At 30.7% G+C, this 22,451-nt stretch overlaps 1 protein-coding gene across 2 annotated transcripts; it reads left to right on the top strand.

Moving 5' to 3' along the window:
• The first annotated feature begins 1,945 nt into the window (after positions 1 to 1,945).
• AsnS (asparagine synthetase) lies at positions 1,946 to 20,694 on the top strand. Of its 2 annotated transcripts, XM_088224385.1 has the most exons (12): positions 1,946 to 2,213; positions 2,426 to 2,557; positions 7,385 to 7,510; positions 9,552 to 9,792; positions 11,071 to 11,238; positions 11,475 to 11,647; positions 12,608 to 12,785; positions 14,544 to 14,688; positions 15,339 to 15,401; positions 19,116 to 19,289; positions 19,866 to 20,009; positions 20,257 to 20,694. In XM_088224385.1, the coding sequence occupies exons 2-12, from the start codon at positions 2,438 to 2,440 to the stop codon at positions 20,381 to 20,383; spliced, it is 1,659 nt and encodes a 552-aa protein (XP_088080511.1). In that variant the 5' UTR covers positions 1,946 to 2,213; positions 2,426 to 2,437; the 3' UTR covers positions 20,384 to 20,694. The 2 variants fall into 2 exon arrangements, with proteins under 2 accessions (XP_088080511.1, XP_088080510.1); XM_088224384.1 differs by lacking the exon at positions 1,946 to 2,213 and having other exon boundaries at positions 2,242 to 2,557.
• The last annotated feature ends 1,757 nt before the right edge of the window (positions 20,695 to 22,451 follow it).

The raw sequence follows: 22,451 nt of genomic DNA, 5'->3' as shown, positions 1-22,451 counted from the left end.
TTTTTTTATATAGGTAAATATTTATGTTCGTTACAAATGTAATTTCTTTTTTGCTATAAATACTGTTTACTATTTTGTATTTTTATTTTCGATGGTTTTGTTATTTTTAGTATTATGCTATTTTTTCATGAAATTTTTTGGCTGATTTTATTGTAATTGTGAAAAAGGTTCATGGAACATCATAAATAATTGTTAATCCCGCAGATAAAAAAAATCAACAAAACAACCCGGTTATTGGTAATTGTTAAGGGGAAATTGGAATTAATTCACCGTAGGTAAGTGAAAACGGAAATGAATTCAATATACCGCGAAACCGTCCAATTTTGCCCTTGGTGGATATTTTGCCCAAAGAGTCTAATCTTTGCTCAACCTTTAAAATAAAAAATATAAATATTTCCATTTGAGTTAGGTAAATTTCTTACATTAAGGTGGAAAGTAAATTTATGTCACTAACTCCACTCAGAAGCTTTTGTCACTAACTTTACTCAGTGGCTTATCAGAACCTGTCAAAGTGCGCGTGTAATTTGTTGCGGGCCAATTACGACTCTGTGTTTTTTAATATACTACTCGATGGAAAAGACAAAGGGAAGTTTTTCTTGTTGCATAATATAGACAAGGGTTTTCAAATCATTTCCTGTTTATATTAAGTGCTGTCAGTAGCTTAATTCAAGAATTATGATGATGGGCACATAAACCCGTATAAGTTGAGCCACTGGGTTGTAAATTTTGCCCAAATGAAAAAATGTGTTAGTGTTGTCACTTTCTTATTTTAATAATTAGTTTAAATTAAATTAAAACTATTAGGAAGGTTTTGCACAAATTGGGTTTTTTGGATTTTCAAAAGTATTATCATTATTGTGAATAATTGAATTTAATTCTTCATTGCCTTTCTTAATTCATTTGATAATATGTTTTTATATTCCTTATATTGCTATTTAATAGTTTCTGAAGTTTTTCTCTTTTTTTATGGTAAACAATTTGTTTCTATATTAGATCATTTTCATTATATCTGGAGTTAACCAGCCTCCATTATTATCCACCCTCAAACGCAATTTTTTTTACTTTCGTAGGACTTAGATTCCGAAATAATTTCTATAAATTTTTCAAATTGATGTCGTCTGGTTCCTTCTTAGTTGTTCATTAACTATATTCCTGAAACAGTTATTATTTCTCACAACATAGGTATAAGTATTTTCAATTTCAAAAAATGTGTTTACCTATTTGATATTAATAATTGTCATTTTGGTAATTATGACTAGGATCATAGGTATGTGTACTTAAATAAAACATTTCTTCAAAAAAATTTTTTTTTGTTATCAACCAGATTCTGACAACCCTAAGGCTTACAAATTGCTTGTATGAAAACAAATAGAATTCGTCTAGTAAATTTGTCCAACTGTTTTTAAACGAATTTTTTTATTAGTTAGCCATTGAAAATATGTTCGGACGACAATTTTGCCCTTGAATTAATAATTCAATAAAGTAGTTTTTAGACATGAACGCCATATGAGATATAGTTCAACAAATAATGGTTGCGGGCAAACATGGACGAACATGGAGGTAATTTTGCCGGCCATCAAAAATTTTAATTGCTTGGAATCGCATTTAAATATGACTGAGTTTACAATTGTAACCCAATTCAATGATTACCAAGGTCTTTCCAAGTAATTAAAAAGTAAAGCATAACTTACATTTTTTTTTAGAAAATCAACATAATTGTAAAAAAACGGGCAAAATTTGACGGTTTTGCGGTAGTTTTAGATTAAAAATAGATTGATCTTTGCACTATTGTTAATTTCTAATTAAAGGTATCTTAAATGCCTGATAGGTGGTTATTGCGTGTACTGACTTGAAACTTGAAATACTTTAGAGGAAATACTGAAATATCTTGCATCATCCTTATCATGCTCATTCAATATTCAATTATTGTTAGCGGTTGGCATCTGGCAAATCTACTAATCTATCAAACGAAATACGAATTGATGCGATAGTTCGCTGTCTGTCCTTGTTACTCAACTTGTTAACGTATTGTGTGTTGGTGTTTCGTATACTTTCTTGTTGAAAAGAATAAAATATATCATATAAAATAATATAAATAAAAAATCTGATACTGATCTCTGCTCAGTAGCTCGGTTGAGTGATAATAGAAGGTATAAATAACGTACGCGTAGGTACTTCGAAAACAGTTCAAAATACGTGGCGGGATTTTTTCGGTAAGGTTACATTTTCAAAAATGTCTGTATGGCTGTCATTTGAAAAAAAATGACAGTTCTGCCTTCTATCCTTAATTATTTTTTGGTATTTCAATAATTTCGTCATGCAAAACATATTATATGCAAACGAATAATGTTTCTAATTCTATTGTGCCTGTTTTTCCCGCTAAATTGGAAATAATCACTTTTTATTTTATTTTTACAATGAACAGATTGTCAACAAAATGTGTGGAATTTGGGCTTTATTCGGCATCACATGTCCTGAAGGAACGATGTCGGGTTTCCACAAAATTAAACACCGTGGACCCGATGCGTGGCGGCTGGAGTATGACGACACTGTTAAGGTAAATAAATAAATATTATATATATTATATGAAAAATTACCTATAATTCGAGGGCCATGCTGACATGCGATAGATTTTCTTAGTATGATGCAGACGGTATAGTGTAAGCCTTTGAAATGTCGCCCCGCAAATGTTTTTTTTCTATAAAATGACCTTGGATTGTGATCTTTAAAAAAAAACCTCTGTCTAGAGTGGCAGTCGAAGATTCAGTAGTAGTTATTGAGGATTTCTAAGTTTTTTTTATACATTAAATTTATTAATTTTCATTTGGATAAACTTCCACCCTACTACCTACACCTACAGAGACAGGGATCATTAAGATTTTGTCAGAGGACAACAGTATTTGGATACATCTTAAATCATAATAGGTAGATAATTATTGAATAATAACGACCAATATACAAAAGCGATGCGTAAAGGTGTTTCTGCGTAAAATAGTATTTTGATTTCGCTGCCTATGAAGCCATCTTACAGTGCCGCCTGATGTGGTGGCTCTCTGTATCATAGTACGGCACGGCGCTTGTTGTTGTCCTATCTCGTTCGGATTGTAACAACTAGCGACATTTTTTATAGTTTGTCCAAAGTAGACGACTGGATTTCACCCCTAAAGAGTTGTTATCTTTAACTTCACAAAAATCCACAAATGGAGGAATTTAAGAAATATGGATGTTCAAACATAGGCAGAATTGTGAATGTTACATAGTGTCTAAAGTGACCACTTAAACCAGCCGATGACAGGTCATAAGCCCTCTAAATGCCTAGACTTCCACATTTTTTTTCTCCAGAAGATTTTGTCTTGTCGGTCTAGATGGCACATATTATAGAAGTCTTTTAAGTAGATCAATATACATTATGTATGCTGTATTATGTTTTCTTACAATATTTATACTGAATTTAATCATTTTAATTCGTGGACTTCAACATATTTTGCATATCAAATAAGAAATTAGTAGGTGATCCAAATTTGCATTAGTTCCCAATTTGTTAACAATTTAAAGTTATCTATCCAACAAATAAATAATAATATGTCTTATACTATCAATTGTTTACATGTTCATCTAAATGTCTTCTTAAACATAATGAATTAATACATTAAAAAAAACGTGGAAAATGTTTTTTTCAAAAAGAAGTAAATAAATTTAAACACCACATTATAAAATTTTATGACTGTTGTTATTCCGAAAGGCATTTCAGAATAAAAATACTTATGTATTTTACCATGGTAACATATTTTATAAAAGTATACTTATATAATTTTTTTTAATGTCAAGATTTGTGCATTATGTGAGGCTGAGACAAGCGTTATCGACAAAATCAAGAAAATTGTTGGTTTAAACATGTAGAGCGAATGTATGGTGAAAGAACGGCCACATGGATGTACTATGTGAATATTGATGGATGCAGAAAACGAGGAAGATCGAGAAAGACATGCCACTACCAAATCCAACAAATACTTGAAGATGGACATGTCAAGAGTAGAAATAATCGGCTTGCATGCATGAGAAGATGTATGAATGTAGAGGAAGCGAGGTCTGTATGCAAAGACAGTGATGTGGGGAAACACTGTGGTGGCTTGATTGTTTGAATTTCCGCACATAATAATAATAATAATTATGGATAACTTATATAGCGCCATTTTCGTAATATAATTCCTCATGGGCGCTTTTTAATTTAAGAAAAATAATGTACTTTTTCACATTACTTTTCCACCACGTATTATTGTTCTATGAGACTCTTAAAGATAAGAGCATCCAAAATGTGTAATACAGAGAAAAAAATACTTTAATAATATATACCATAAAGTTTTAAATAGCGTATTGTTGAAATTTGGCCAAAATTTAAGAACATCTCGAGTTTTTGGTGCTGTCTTAATGTTTACAGCTTCACCGCTTGAAGCGTTAATTTAATGATAAACTATAATTATTATTATTGTAATGGAAAACTTATACAGCACAATTTTCGTATCATAATACCTCAAGTGCACTTTTTCAAAAGTCATTCTATGCAGTATTGAATTTAAGTTGACTTAAAATTTAAGTTAAAGTTTTCAGAAAAACTAATTATTTGTCATCATGTGCTCAGGATTTATTCAAATTACAATTTTGTAACAGTGTAAATATACAAATACATTACTGATTAAAAGTGTAAATAACATTATAAAAGTAATATAAATGTATTAAATCTACAGTCTTTATGCAGGGTGTTCTTTAAACCCTGTTCCATCCGAAACCACAATGATCAGTATGGGCAAGAAGACATATTAGCATATTTAAAAAAATATTTAGAACCAAGAATTAAAAAAAAAAAAAAAATATTAAAAAAACAAATGGTGGCTTACTTATGCGGGGAAGAAGTGAGGGGAACATGGCGCAGTATCAGACTTCCCCCTCCCCCCTCCTCGTTTCTCCCCTGCAGAAGTAAGCAACCATTTGCTTTTTTTGATATTTTATTTTTAAAATTTTATTTGTTCTAAAAAAATAATTTAATGTGCCAATATGTCTTCTTGCCCATACTGATCATCTTGGTTTCGGATGTGACAGGGTTTAATAAACACCCTGTATATTTAAAATATTTTTTAACCTATGTGCAAGATGATGATTCCAAATTTTATGCTATGCCTAGAATAAAGATTACCTTTACAAAGCTTTAAAAATAAAAATTGTGGGAGTAATAATGCGTTGAAAGAATAAAAAAGCTTTATATGCGATTATGTCAGAACTTGTTTTAATGACTTAATGCATTCTGTCAGTAAAGCCTCGATAACTACTATTACACCTACTCAAACTAAGAGCATGATTTTTTTTCAGTCAGAATCCCTACTGATAATATTCACCGCATACACCTGGGGTGGTATTCTGAATTTTCTCTATCCCCTAGAGAGTGATTAATTTGGTGATTTTTATTTTTTGCATGTACCTAAACTTTTTTTTTTTATTAAAAAAGAAATATTTGCGTTCTTATGATTTACCTAAATATTTAATTTTGAGGGCCATTTTCAACGTGTTGTAAATATCTCACTATTAGAAAATGGTATCCAAACCACGGACCTTTGAGCCGTGAGTCCGAGATACTAGCCACGGGACCACAACCCGATCAAACTTTGCTTCATTTATGGCCACACTGATGATTATACATAAAATAAATACGAACAAATGAAACCGTATATGAAGATTTTTATTTAGAACATTATTGCGACCCAAAACACTCAATTAGGTTGAATTAACCAAACCGTCTTTATTTTTTTCCATTTTTTAAACAGTTTTATAGATCGTTTGATGTTTAATAATCAGTGTGGCCATTATATGAAGCAAAGTGTCGTCACGTCATTGCAACCGAGCAGGAATTTTAGGATCAAACCAGTATTTATTCATATTTATTTATTAATATGATTTTTTTGCACATTATAAAAAATGATTAATAATAAAAATAATGTGACCTCACTGGGGTTAGGCCGTGTCTAGGAAACTTAACAATATGCTTTTTTTTTACTTGTGAGAATATACAAAAAAGACCTAATATACAGAGAGAAATAACAAAATATTCAGACAGTTTTAAACACTATGTATTTATGCTTTTATTTAATTTATATATACCTGTATTATTTATATTATAAAACGCACAATAAAAGAACAACATCATAACATAAACTATACATTTGTGGAGCAGGTGATTCAGTATTGGTTTGGGCGAATGAAGCAATCCATTTTACTTCTATCCACCTCCACTATTCATTTTTTATAGCTTTTTTGAACATTTTCTCGATACTAATTGTTTTGATTGATAGTGGCAGATTTTAATTGCATAATACTCAAAATGTAATAATTAATTGTGCAATTTATTTTTAACCACGATTTTAGTAAAGTGTATTTGAATATGCATTAGCCTAAATTAATCTGTTAGTGCCTGCCGGTAAACCAAGTAAACATACAATTTTTAAAATGCACATTTAAATATTTTATTCAAAAACTTTCTATTATTCACCTACACATAAACGAAGCCTATTAAATGGACTGTAAAATGTGCATAAAATAACAAATTAACTGTGCCTAAACTCGACTGTTCAACTGAAAAGTAGCCATGTCTAAGTTAAAAGTGGTACCTCATCGGGAGTTGATAGAATACACCCCGAATTTCTTTAAACAGCATCACTGGCATTGTTGGCTCTAGGAAGAAGGAAGAAAAGAGGTACCCAAGCGGCCGGTGAATAGGGAGATTACCACGTTGCATAAAAATAAAGATTCATTAAACTGCGACAACTATCACGGCATTACGCTACTTAGTGCACTGGGGAAGGTGCTTGTTTATGTAATATTGCAAAGAGTTCAAGCCCCCATTATGCGAGTGTTAAGTTTTTTTTTTTTTTTTGCACCGCGACAGGCCAGGAGGCCTAATTACAGTGGTGAATTACATCACAGAGCACCCAGGCTTGAGAAAAATCACATTTTAAATTTTGTGTTCTCACCAGGAATCGAACCCGGAACCTTCCGTGCGTGAGTCAAGCGTCTTGACCACTACACCACGGAGGCCGCCTAGGCTAACTAGGCAGGTCATGTGGGGATCATAGCCACAATATATGCTGTATTCTACAGCAAAACCATGAACCAAATAGTTCTTTAGGTTTATGCTTCGTTTGTACACAAAAAATTATAAACAGAATTAGTTATGAAATACTTCGATTTCATTCCTAAATTGTCAATCTCACCTGGTAGGTGTTCTAGATTATCTAGCTTACATTGTATTGTTTTTAAATTTTAAATATATTGTAATTTTGGTGACATTTGTTCACATTTTCACTTAATTTTCAAAGTGTGTATTTTTTCTTTACAGAAATGTCATCTCGGCTTTCATCGCCTTGCTATTGTGGACTGCTTGTATGGAATGCAACCGATGAAAATTCACCAATATCCTAAATGTGTGGTTATTTGTAATGGCGAGCTATACGGATACAAGACGGTAAAACAATACATTGTATTTTGGTATGAAAAGGTCAAATAAAAATACATAGAATCTGGTTTTAAACTGGTTTAGATTGATAAATTACTAAGATACAAGCTATTAATACATGTATGTGATAATATGTATCACAATGTGAGAGATAACAATAATACATGTAACATTGATTTGTTTGATGCAAGTACTTATGTGATGTACGTAATTCACATATGTTTATATGCATTTTATTAGTATCTCTTAAATTTGTGATTGATTAATTTAACTTTTTGGAAAACCTGTCATTTACACAGGGATACAAATCAAATCACCTGTTTTATAGTTGAATTTGATTGGCTACTTAGAAAACAATAATTACACTTTTATTAAAAGCTATAAATATGAAGTAAGTCAAATTTTAATAAATATATTCTATGACGCCCAATACAGAAAGATTAATGAGAATAAAACAAAACATCTGGCCATTATGTAAATAAGATAAAGCTGTACCAATCCAATACAGGGTCCTATAAACCACTAAGCTTTTAGATAAGCGAGATAGTAGAGTGTAAATCAAAAACAGAAGAAACTAAGAAATTTGGAAACGGAGTTTTTAAACATGATGATTGAACATAAAATATATAATGAATATGAGCCCATTGCAGGTGATGTGAACCAACTGACAACATGGTCAAACTTTTGTATTCAAAGTTTCAACTCTATGAGTTTTTTCTGCTCTTTTTACTAAACTGTTTTGATATTTTTAATTAACATCGATTTTTGTGCGTAAAGAACCAGGAAAAAAGGTTTACCGCTCATAGAAATGTAATATAAGCAATCAGTTTATTTTACCCTTAAAATGTCATTTAGTTCACTTCACCTGCAATGGACTCATATTATATATTTTAATTAAGTGTAGACATCTTAAAGCAAGAGTTTGTCACTGGTAAGGTTGTATTAGTACCAGGTTTGTATACAGACAAAATATTTTTTTGGAAATGTATATAACCATAGAATTAAGAATAGTCCAGGAGGGTAGAATCATATTTGAATACATCGGACTGTGTCCAAAAATCCCTCCACTATACCCCAATTTCACCGCGCGCATTCGAGATGTCGCCGCGTAATGTTGCACGATAGGAAAAAATGTAACCATAACACAAATGTAAGGTAAAAAAAAGGCAATCTCTCTAAAATTTTATTGTGCACGCGGAAATATTGATTGACACAACAGAGTAGATAAGTAAAGGGTATTTAATAAAGTAATAGAATTAATGAACATTGAACTTAAAATATAAAACAATTTTATTTTACATAAAACTGATTTTTATATCATGTTAAGTAATATTTGATGTTTTAAAGATAATGTCGGTCAAATGTCCACAACAGAGTTGTTTAATCCAACGTCCAATTTTAATTAGTTCTCTCATTAGATGAGCAAAGTGGGGTCAAAAAATTTACTACCCTGGCAACACTAACGAAATGTCCATTTTGATTTCTTCGACAATCTGACAGATGGAAAAATAAATCAATTTTTAAGTAATTTATTTGCTACTTACACATTCATTTGCTAATGAAACACATGAAATGTGATCCCATCCTGTTTCTTTAAGATCCTAGCACTATTTCTACACTTTAAAAGGACACAACACAGCATAGTTGAATTCAAATCAGGAGTTGCGTACTGAGAGACGTCTACAAAGAAACTAATGGGTCAAAACATAAAACTTCTAATTTATGAGTAGTTTAGTCGCCTTCTTTTTGATGCTCGTATGCGGTTTCTGGACTATTCTTAATTCTATGTATATAACATTAAAAAGTATCTCGTGGTAAGAATATCTTTTTTTTATTTCTTGAGCTAAGAGTATCTTTTTTGTTACTAAGGAGAGCTTCCAAAGGAATGGAAATTGTGTTTTGGAGCACACATACTATCCCACTTTATTCTGACATTCTTGAGTTTTATGCTCTGTTTTAATTCTTATAAATGAATACTAAATCAGTGCTGATGAAAATTTTAATGCTCTCAAATGTATTTCAGTAACTTTAATTGTTTCTTTTGTTTTAGTTGGAAAAGCAGTTCAACTTCAAATATGAAACCAAATGCGATATTGAATGTATTATTCATTTATACAACACATTTGGTATTGAGAAAACGGTGAAATCACTCGATGGAGTTTTCGCATTTTGCTTGATTGATTTGGAGAAAAAACGAGTGTTTTTGTCTAGAGATCCTTATGGTGTGAGACCATTCTTTAGAATTTACAATGAAGAAAACAGATTCTTAGCTGTTAGTTCCGAAGCTAAAGGTATTTAACTTGAAATGTATGTTAACAATGACCTAGATTATGTATTTTTTAAAACAAATTTTTCGAAAAGTAAACATTGTGATAGGAATATCAGATTTCTTGATTATATAACCCCATTGAAACAGTTACTATCAGCAATCAGTAAAAAACGTAGAATCTTTATTCTGTACCGGTACTAAATAACAACAATTTTATGTCAACACTTTTATTTTTATGTTCTAAAGAAGACAAAAATGAAAAAAAAAAATTTCACCACAGTATTCAATCAGTACCTTAAAGGATAAACCACGGGAGTCACATTGAACAAAATTTTCAGGAAACGAGATTTTGTGATTGTGCAATTTCTAAAATATTTTTCCATAACTTTGAATTATTGAACGAGATAATTTCAACCTGTAAAATAATGAATTTCTTTTATGATAATAGTACATATTTAAATAGTGTATCTGGAACTACTGATGTTTTTTGCTTCATAACAAAGTAGACTTCAGATTTTTATTTCAACTTAAAAAAACATTTTTACGATTAAAGTGGACTTCAGTGTTTTATTCATGTATAAAATATCTTATTGCGATAACTTCTGCATTTTTAACTTCAAAACGGCAAAACGTGGACTCCCATGTTTTATCCTCTAAGGTACAGATATTATATTCCAAGTATCCCTGCATGAACTGAAGAGTAATTTTTCAAAGTGGCCTTAATCAAAAAATATCATTTAGTGAAAAACCGTTGTTGGTGTTTTATCAGATCAAGTTTTTTTTTATGACATGTCAAAGTGATTTTAGACTCGAGCCATGCAATCAGATCACTTATGTACACTTTGGTCATTTGCCACCATCAACACTTTTAAAATAAGGATTTTTGAGGGAATATGTGAAATTTTAAAGGCTTATAGTTTTGGATTTAGTGATTAAATTTTCTTTCTGGTTATGAAGCTTTTCATTGTGATTACAATAGCATTCTTACTTTGAAGTATATAATTTTTGACTTAGGACATTTTGAAAAATCACTCTTCAGTTGTAATGGACTAATTCACCATCCCATGTCCGCTTTGTAGTTGGAGCATAATTATGATATGCACAAATAACCTCCAGGCCTCTCCATCAGCTGCTAACTTCTGAAGTCAGATACACATCTCATAGTATATCATAGCCAACTGTATCATCTCCAGTAGATGCCAGTTGTCACTGGGAGTTGCTACATCCGTCTTCTTGTTTTTCGTTCCTTACAAATAAATATATATAATATGCATAAAATAAAAGTTTTGTATTTTTGTAGGTATAATGAATGTTGCCACGGATTATAAAGTTCAAGGATCTTTAGAACAATTTAAACCGGGGACGTGGGAAGAATACAGTATTTTTGATGACGGTTCAATAAAGTTTATCGAAAGGCAAACTTACTTTATACCTGGGAGCCCTACTACTCCCATAAAACTAGAAAGTGGTAAGATTAACCATTTTATAAGTATGGAAGATTTTAAACTAAGATATTATTTTTGTAGAAGTACAAAAAATAAATTTGATGAAAATATTCTCTTGTAAAGCTTTATAAAAGATAAAAACAAAAAAATAACGAAAAGATATACCCATAGATGTTCCTAATCTGAATCAGAACTTTACTTCGTAAAACTAGTGTTTTTAGCATTGATTACTTAAATGTATACTCTTTACTTTGAACAGACATAAACATTGTCAAGATGGAAGTGTCAAGTTTGTTGAGAGACGCTTGTAAAAAGAGATTGATGTCGGACCGTAGGCTCGGTTGTCTCTTATCTGGAGGTCTGGACTCTTCGTTGATTGCTGCCCTTGTTACAAAGTTGGCCAAAGAAGCCAACATTCCGTACAAAATCCAGGTAGTTATTTTTTTGTGTATATTATTTATAAAAAATAAAATTCGTTTCAGTTTTGACCGCTTTTGATTTATAATGAATCACCAGTGACCGAGGTTCGCTGTGGCCGATATCGTCAGACTGGTGGGAGACTATTGGCAAGATGAATCATAATTGCATAATACAATTCATTTAATTTCTCACTCTCACTTGTAAATATTATAAAATTTTGTATAGTATCCTACCAGCCTGACGATGTTGGTCACCACGAAACTCGGTCACTGATAAACAATTCTAATTTAAATGTAGTCAAAACTAAAAAAAACCCACTTTATTTCTAATTAAAATGCAGTTCCACCAAGAAATGTCAGTATATATTATTTTATTTTTGTTTTTATTCTAGTATGCACATTTTACCTACACTCTGATGACATTTATAATAAATATTAGTTATGAAAGCTCTAGACAGCTTAGTATGCGATCATTACACACTAAACATAGAAATTCTGTAGTTACAACAAATTAGTATTCTCTTTTTAAGTTAAGATATAGACGTAAATATTCAATTTAATAAATAAACAATATGTAAAAAAGTAAAAAAATCATTATCATATCTTGTCAAATATTATGTATTCAATGTAATGTTTTTTTATACACTTAATCACTTTCCTTTCTATTCCTTTTTCCCATTAAGTAATAGTATTGATTTAAGGTAATTTATATACAAATACAATTATTTATAGTTTTGTAAATCTTTAGCTTTTTTATTTTTTATGTTTTGTGACTTAAATTACAAAAATGGAACTTTTATTTCATTGGTTGGTTGGAAGAAATTGTACAATTAACATTATGTAAAAAAAGTTAAATAAATAAAAATATTTTTTTCCTTTTTTATTTATTTATTATATTATGTACATAAATATATACATTTGAAGATTTTTACGATGTATCTATTTTTTTTAATGTTTGAGTATTTCATTTTAGACTTTTGCCATTGGTATGGAAGGGTCACCAGATTTGATAGCCGCTCGTAAAGTTGCTGCTTTTATAGATTCCGAGCACCATGAAGTGATGTTTGATGAAAGTGATGTGGCTCGGTGTCTTGACGAAGTAATTTATCATTTGGAGTGCTATGACATTACCACTATTCGAGCTAGTGTAGGTTAGTACATTGTGACAGTTGTCATAAAAATATTGAATTTGCACATTTCCTCAAATGCCCGAAATAAAAAAAAGTGTGTTCACTTTATGCGGGTATAACATAGTGCGTAAATGGTACAATAAGTTACACAAGATTCGAACGCTTGATTCAAATTCATTCAGTCTTTCTATTTGAATAAAATAATGAATGACTATTTATGTAATTTCTGGAAACACGTTTTTTTGTTAAAAATAACTATGTACGTAATTGAATAATTTTAGTCAGTAGGTCAATTCAATATTTGAACAAAAATATAAACATGAATCTTTGAGTTTTAAAAATTTCAACACAAGGTTTATGTCAAGAGTTATTTCAAGATTAGTTTTTAATTTTATTTTTATTGTCAATTACTTAACCTTTATCTTGGCAGAACGAAAATTTTTTTTTTCATATATTTGATGGTTGAAAAGGCTTTAGAGTCCCAAACAAAAATATGTTTTTGTGTTTTAATCAAAGTTTTTTATTAATTGTTATAATGCAGTTAAGAATGAAGAATATGGTAATGCAGTTTTAACAGAATGCTGTTTTACTTGTGTTTTAGTCCATGATAAAAAATGCATCCTAAATGTAATCACATGTATCCTATAGGATATATCACCAAGAAAAGGGCTATGTCTTCAACTTATTGTATGGTACCATTTATTATACTAATTTGCCAAGTATTACTAAAGGGCAGCAAAAATCAGGCGTCAAAATAAGATTATTATCAAATTAATAGCAGTTGCTCAAAACAATATGAAATTACATACATATATTATTGAATTTTAAAAAAATGCAAGTTTGCCAACTGAGTATTTTCAATTTGTTTGCGTTTATAAAAGTTTAATAATATTAGTAGGTTGTTCAAAAATTAATTTCGTATTTTTCAAGTTATTTCAAATGTATTTTTTTATTTGTTCAAGTAAACAGAATCAATCCGAATACTACGCATTATTATCGATGGTCTTTTGCCATCTTTTTGGAAGAGCCATAATCCCATCCTCATAGAACTTCTGTGGTTTGTGGGCAAAAAACTGGGACAAGTGATTTTCACAGTCAACGTGAGCCTATTTGTCAAAATCGGTAGTGTTGCCAGAGCAAATTAAGTTCAACCCCATCATGCGACAAAATACGAAATTACTTTTAGAACAACCCAATATTATGATATGCCCTCTGAAAATCATTGAACTTTTTTTGAATGCGATACAAAATTGAAAATTACTCAGTTGGCAAACTTGCAATTTTTTTAAATTTATTATATATGAGGGAATTAGAAGCAAACTTTGCAAAATTTGCAAAAAACTTTGAAAAAAGAATTGTGAGATTTCTAATAATGCTTCACCAACTCAATAGAGAATGCTAAGTTTGCAGTCTCAAGTAGTATAATCGAAATCCTTTTTTGCAAGATTTAGAGACGGTTTTGAATTACGCTATTATTTAGGTAGGTAGGTTTTTATGTATAGTATATTTTGGCATCTATAACTAAGTTTCTGTTATTGGTGGATATTTCTATATTTGCTTCTAATACCCACATATATATTATGATGGAAATTTCCTAATAGGAACGATAGACCTTTGACAGCTAACTTTTTTTTCATACAGTCATTTTGCTCATTTTATGGCTTGAAGTGGAGCATATAAATTTATGGAGGTTTGACCAACATACTCGTCTCCTATTTATACAACTTTTAGCCTTGTTATTATGTAGGTAATTATATACTGAATGACTTAACTTTACAGGAATGTTTTTGCTGTCTAAGTACATAAAGGAGAATACTGATACTACTGTAGTATTCAGTGGAGAGGGAGCTGATGAACTTGCTCAAGGATATATTTACTTCCGAGATGCTCCTGATAGCCAAAAAGCTCATGATGAATCTATTAGGTAAGTTTTGTAGTTTGAAAAACTATTTATTGATTATACTAGTTTATATATATGAATATGTCTGAGCTGGGTTGTCACTTAACCGGAATACATATTTAGTGGCCATAATATATTAAAAAATTGGCTCCATTAAATTGTAAATTATGCAATTTAACTAGCTGTGATTTCATTTACTTCTTTATTTGTTAAAGTGACTGCAGGCGTAATCGGCAAACGGCTGCTTTGTAGAGTGTCGTCTTTGTCATACATACATGCATACAGATACCGAACTTTTGAGAGAGATGACACTCTACAAAGTTGGCAGTCTCATTTTTAAGCCCGATGTATTTTATTTACTGCCGGGTACTGTAGATCCTTTTAAACATAATATTTGATGTTTCGATATTTAATCAGACTGAACAGTTAAAATAAATGAATTTTGAAAATTTTGTTTGTCTGTGCTCTATAATAATTTGTTAACTATTATAATACATTAAAATGTAATTGCCTAGCTTGGAACGGGGTATGTACCCTTGTTAGCTGGGCAAAGTGAACATGGAATTGTATTTTGATAAAGAGTGTGAATAAATAAAAAAATAAAAAAAAACCAATCGTATCATGGAATTAAATAAAATAAGGGTAGTAATTTTTATTCATCATTCTGATTCCAGGTTACTATCTGATATATATCTGTATGATGGATTGAGAGCTGACCGTACAACAAGTGCTTGCAGGTGAACTTATACATATATTGTAATCTTTTTTTTTTCAAATATCAATCTTTTCAATGGGAGTTGAATATTTAGATTTTTAATCTATTTTTATATAGTCATAAATAACCTTGATAATGGGAATGAAGTTGTGATGGACCAAAGTTCTGTGAGTCCACGACGCAATCACATGATTATTTATTTATAAATATTTCTACCGTCATGTTTTTATGAGAAAAATAAAATAAATATATTGTTGTGTGGTAATAATGCACATAGAGTCGCCCATACGGACAAAAATCATTCTAGGATTATCAATCACGAAGTTCTTCTTCATTCCCTTTTTCCACCTAATGGTGCATAGGGCATTGCATTGGTACACCAATCGCAGCGTATCTTGATCATTTTTGTTACATGAAGTAACTTTTCACTTTTCGTTGGTAAATATTTGTTCATGAATGATTAACAAAGCTTAAAACAATTAATATTCAAATATAAATATTATTTTTTGTGAATGTCAAACTACTCCTAGCGGCACAATTGCGAAGCTTTTCTTAGTTACAGGAGTGCACTGATAGAAATACGGTTTTTGAATATAATAAATTTGAGTTAATATTATTTTTGCACACAGAATCCAGGGAAAAGTAATAAATGGGTTAAAATTATGAGGAATTTAAGGGGATACTTCAAAAACTAATATTGATTATTTGCGTTCAAATACCAGCTATTTTATGTACAAAACATGAGTATCCTCCAATTTTTGGTAGCATATGCATGGTAGTTGAATGCAGCCCTGTATATATAAACAAATTTAGTAACTATGGGTACGTTTTCGTGTCGTTACTATTAAAAATATTTTACTCTATAGGGCGTGTCTGAGTATTATATGCCAATGACCACAGTGATTTTTCCTAAATGTGTCAGTCTCTACCAATATTATTTTATTTTCTGAATAAAATGATTTCATATTTAGCTTGTTCTCATTTTTAAACAATGATTTCTCTGTATAATATTTTTTTAATAAATGTAATCTCAGAAATGTCACGCACTGATAAAACCAAATTTATATATTATTTTGGTTATAAGTGAAATTAATCAGAATAACACTGGGCATCATTGTCCCTTAATTTTATATAAATATGATTTTGTATCAATTCATTTACGTTAGTAACAATGACTAAATTTTACACAAGCATGTTGAACTAAAGCAACTTGAATCTACTACAAATTATTTTTAAAAAATCAATGTGAACCGTATCTTTGTGCTATGTTATTTAATGTCAACTATAATATTTAATATACTGATTTGAATATATTTGTATTGTAAGTACATGTGGTAATGTGACAAAAAAATTAGCAAAAATACAATTGATTCTTTGTATTTTTTAATTTATTGCTTCACTGAGATCTAAACCTTGAGTCACTAGGTAAAGCGACTTTTATAGTACTAATGTTTTATTTTTGGTATTCTTTTTTATTTGTGAAGCAAAATTGATGTATTTTATATTTGTTATTAAACTGATAATGTGTATGTTGTGCAAATTTAGATAAGGTTGAATTACATTCTGTTCTTTATGTCTAGAAAGACTTTCTTTCTTATAAAATTTAAACTTTGTATTGATCATTTAGAATAATATTATATACACTAGTGTAAAAAAATCCTGTACTTCAATGGAATTTGAATTATCTCAGACAAATATACTAGTATATCGTCATCACCTTTCCACACCTAATGATGCATAGGGCACTGAATTGGTACACCAATCACAGCGCATCTTGACAATAAAAAAAGTAGTTTTATTGGATGAAGGTAAGGTGATCAATCTTACGCTTCAGGTGCCAGTCCAGTGGTTGTGAAATATTCTAGTGTAAAAACACCTTTTTAAGTAAATATTTCATGTGATCCATGTCAGGAATTGAACTCGAAACCTCTTGCATGGCCGGCAAACGCGCTGACCACTACACCACAAGGCTGACCAAAATATTGTTTAATGTAAATATATTATATGTATATGTATTTTTTTTTAAAAACACGGATCCTCATGAGATGCGTTTATCATTCATAATCAATTGCACATAATTAATCACACCAATAACATATTTACCAGATCTGCTCCTAAGTGGAGCATGTGAACATCACCAGCCGCCTTCAGGAGATTCTATCGTCAGCTTACACTCTCACCTCCCCCCTCCTCCCATGTGAATCTCGTGTCCCTCTGTCGTTTAAAAATTCTGCCAAATAGAGTTGAAAAAAATTCTACAGCACAATGCGAGGTGTCATACAAAATAAAACTGTATAATTTGTTAATATTAGCAATAGCTGTCTGTAAATTACTCATATAATCATGCGATGTTGGTTTCTTGCACTGTATTATTTTTCACAAAATCTGTATGTAAAATGTTTTTTCATGTTTTTTTCAGATGAAAATTACAAGAGGTGTGTTCAGAAAATAACGGGAATCTTTTAATTTCGCGGGTTTGGAGAGTCCGATTGTCATTTTCTTTGTTATGTTGGTATCATACCCCTAAAATATGCTAAAATTTTCAGCTGTATTCATTGTTTACTTTGTCTGTGGCAGCCGCTAAGGATACATGTGCTTTTATGAGCTTTGCGATTTTGTTTTTTTTTTAAATGGATCAAAGAATTTATATCAAATTTTGTGTAAAAAATTAATAAAGTGTAAAAAAGTATGTAAAATGTTAACAAAGGCCTATAGTGAGTCTGCTATGAGTAAAACAAGAGTTTAAGAGTGTTAAAAGCATTTCCATGATGGCCGTGAAGACGTTGATGATGATGAACGGCCCGGACGCCCCAGGTCATCAACAACCGTGGATGAAAACGTGGAAAAAGCTAATGAAATGGTTATAAACGATTGCCGAATCACATTCGGAGAAGTCACTGATGATGTTGGCATATCGATTGGCTCATGCTATGAATTTTTTAAAAATGTTTTAGGTATGAAACGCGTGGCAGCAAAATTTGTTCCAAAATTTTTTAACTTTGAACAAAAACAGCTGCGAATGGAAGTTGCTCAGGTACTAAATGAAGTCAACGACGATGCAGAATTACTGAAATGTGTTACAACAGGTGACGAAACATGGGTTTACGGATATGACATCGAAACTAAGGCTTAATCGTCCCAGTGGAGGCATTCTTGATCGCCAAGACGAAAATTGCCAAACACGTCTAACCTTAGTGGCTGCCACAGACACAGTAAACAATAAATACAGCTTGAAATTTGCAGTTGGCATGTATACTAACATACATTTTTTTTAGATTGATAATCGGACTTTCCAAACCCGCAAAATTAAAAAATTCCCATTATTTCCTGAACACACCTCGTACAAGGTGGCAGTAGCAAATTTTCAATTTTGAAAATTAATTGAAAATAACGAAAAAATATACATCAAAACTATTTATGACTATGAATGGAAGACAAAGGCGGATTTTATTTCTTAAAGATCACATTTTCTAAATAAATGTCAACCATTCTTTTGTACACACTCCTCCAACCTATTCCGCATATTTTCAAAAACAAAAATAGTGATACATGCGTTTCACAGTTTACTGAATAAGATTTTTGATATTATCTATAAATATAAAGTGCAGCTTACTAGAAGAAAAATAACTAAATGCAAATTTGTAATTGTCCTCAATATTATATGAATTCTAAAGATGCATTATTTTTTCTGTGTAACGTTTTTATTCTTGTCATTATTTTGAAACTTACATTGCAGTTTGGAAATGAGAGTTCCTTTCCTGGATATAAAATTCACTCAGTATTACTTGAGTCAGTCTAAGGAGTTGAGGCAACCGAACAACGGACTGGAGAAATTTTTGTTAAGAAGTGCATTTGATGGACAAAACTTGTTACCAGACAGTATTTTGTGGCGCCATAAGGAGGCGTTTAGGTAACTATTTTATTTGTTTTACAATTCTAAACACTGTGTTTATCACAAAATAATACAAAAAGATAACATTTGAGACAGGTTTGGTCCTGTGGGTAGTGTTGCTCCGGATTTTTCACTTTTTCTAACATGGTCACTTACTACCAAAAGAAAATACCCCCAAAATTTAAGTGTTTGGGTAAATCATAAGAATAAATAAAAGAAACAAAATCTTCAATATAAATAATACATATATTTTGTATATGTTTTTGAAATATCTTTTTTACACTTTGAATGCCAAACTATGGTTAAAATCATGCATATCATTTTGTCATTGAAATTTTATTATATAATTTACTGTCTGGAAATAATGTATATTGAATGTAAGATCTAACTGAAAAACCATTATAGTAAATTAATGTCCAGACATTCCCTTTTCAAAGAGGTTCTACATCTCTGCTAAAATATTTGTCAATCTTGAATTGAACTAAGTTTCTTCCCTTTAAACAAATTAATAAAGGTAATCTAAACCTTGTTTCAACACAAATGTTTAATTGGTATCCTCATCAGATTGTTGAAATCTTTATTTGAATTTTACAGTGACGGAGTAGCGTCAAAGAAGAGATCCCTTTTCACCATTCTTGGAGAAATTGTAAACGAACGGGTATCAGATGCAGAATTTCAATCAGAAGCAAAGAAATTTACATTTTGTACTCCAAAAACCAAGGAGTCTTACTATTACAGGTACAGTAAAAAAACATCCCAATATAAATTGTAATAGTAACAGGAGGTCTCGGATTCAATTCCTGACATGGTTGACACGAAATATTGATTCAAAAAGTAATTTTACACCGTAAAATTCCTCAGTCCATGAACTAGCAATGTGCTCTATGCACCATTAGGTGCATATATGTGAATACTGATAAAGAAAATATCAAACCTGATTATAGAATTTTATACTTCACTATCTTAACTCTTAATTTATTTTCAGGAAAGTTTTTGAACAGTCTTACCCCAGCTTGGATCAACTTACTCCATACTTTTGGATGCCTAAATGGGTGGAGGCCACTGATCCCTCTGCTAGATATATCAAGCACTATGCTACCAAGGATGAATAGCTTAACTAATTTTAAAATTTGCCATTATTTGAAATTCTTATGAAGAAGATTATAAAGCTAAATTTGTATTACATAATCTAAACCTTGTATGTAAAAAGTTAAGTAAAAGATGAACCCTGATAAGTATTGTTGCATTTCTTCAAAATAAATGTTTTTTTAATTTAAATATGTACATATTTTAAACCGTTTTCCTCATTGTATTTTTATTTTATTCAAATTAACAGCACTTTGTGCCTTTTACACGTAAGGAGAAAAACACAATCTTTAAATGTACACATAGAAGTGAATAAAGTTAAGTTACTTTTTAAAAATTTTATTTTTTTATAAATTACTAATATGAGTAAAATAAACCATTATTTACAAAAACCTACTTAAAAAATTTGAAAAATATAAATAGTATGGACACTGGCAGCACCAAATGCCAAGCAGTCCACTACACCAATCTAACATGCCACTAGCCGCTAGAAAACGGAAACCGGAAATCAGCGAAGCAAGATTTTCTCTGTTCAACGCTGGTACTAGATGTGAAACGCAACATCACAACTTGCATTTGACATTTTTGTAAATTCAAATCTTGCAACGACTAAATTCATTCAATATTATCTATATTTCTTAATATATTCTAACATCTGATATAATTAAGTAAGTTCTAAAATTAGTAACTCCATGTAAAATGTAAGTGAATCTTTCATATGAATACACATAACCTGTACAGGTTACAACAAAACAACACATGTGTTGTACAACAAACTGGTAAGTTAAATTTAATATAAACATCTTTACACGAAACACATTCGTAACCATAGTACAAAAAAAAAGTAGAATAAACAGCATAAAGTATAAATTAAGAATAAACAACATAAAGCAGAATAAACACAATATAAAAAACATAAAGGAAAATAATGTGTATGTGATATACAAGTCATCCAATACCTCCATCATCGTAGATGATTTACTAAGTTTATCCTTGACCTTGCGATACAATTATTTATTATTTACCTCAAATCCTGTGTGAATTCATTAAAAATTGAAGTTTATTCCTAACTCCGCCATCTCCAATCATTCCAAATCACTCCATCTCCTAGCGACCAAGAATCTGTCCATAAAAGTATGTCTTTCTTATAATTAGCTTCTATGATTTAATAACGTCTTATCTGTTGGTGAATGTAAATAAATGTGTACGTGATAAGGGAGGAAGCGTATTACACACCCAAATTCTTGACAAAAGAAATAGATAGCCAAAAAAGGTAAACAAATTTCCTCGTTTTTTGCAATGAACTGACGATTATGAAATATATATGAGGGTTAGAAGCAAACTTACTCTCTCCATTGAAGGAGTTACTGAGATATTTGCGAAAAACTTTACAAAAGAATTGTGAGATTTATAATTATTATGCTTCACTAACTCAATGGAGAATGCTAAGTTTGCATTGTCAAGTAGTATAATTTAAATCTGTTTTGCAAGAGTTAGACACGGTTTTGAATTACGCTAGTATTTAGGTAAGTAGGTTTTTACGCATAGTTTATTTTGGCATCAATAACTAATTTTCCATTTTTGGTGGAGATTTCTAAGTTTGCTTCTAATACCCTCAATTTAGAAATGCTTTTGACATGTAGAGCGAATGGACAGTGAAACACAACTAAAAATATTTCTGGTGCAAATGTTGATGGATGAAGAAAATTAGGAAGACCGAGAAAGCATGATCAAATTTAACAAATAATACTCCTACGGGAAAAAGGGAATTGTTTGTTTGAATGTTTTATTTGTTTTCGAGATATAAAATATTTTTTTTCATAATATAGAAATATTTAGTATATAGTATATAGAGTCGTAAATAACCGCTTTAGAAAATTGGAAACAAGTTATTGTAGAACGGGGTTTGAGCCTAGGACCTCCTGATCCGGAGTCTGCGATACTATCCACGGGACACAACCCGTCAAACAACTACTTATAATAACATATTACAACAGAGATGAAGAACATTTAAGATAAGGTAATATAGAAGTCTAGGCATCTACAGGGCTTATGACCTATCAATGGCTGGTTTAAGTGGCCACTTTACATTGA

The sequence above is a fragment of the Micrasema longulum genome, unplaced genomic scaffold, assembly GCF_059751315.1.
Source record: "Micrasema longulum isolate JH-2025_06_02 unplaced genomic scaffold, ASM5975131v1 h1tg000281l, whole genome shotgun sequence".
Lineage (NCBI taxonomy): Eukaryota > Metazoa > Arthropoda > Insecta > Trichoptera > Brachycentridae > Micrasema > Micrasema longulum.
Note: the sequence above shows the minus strand (reverse complement) of the source record. Positions and strands in the feature narration are given on the sequence as shown.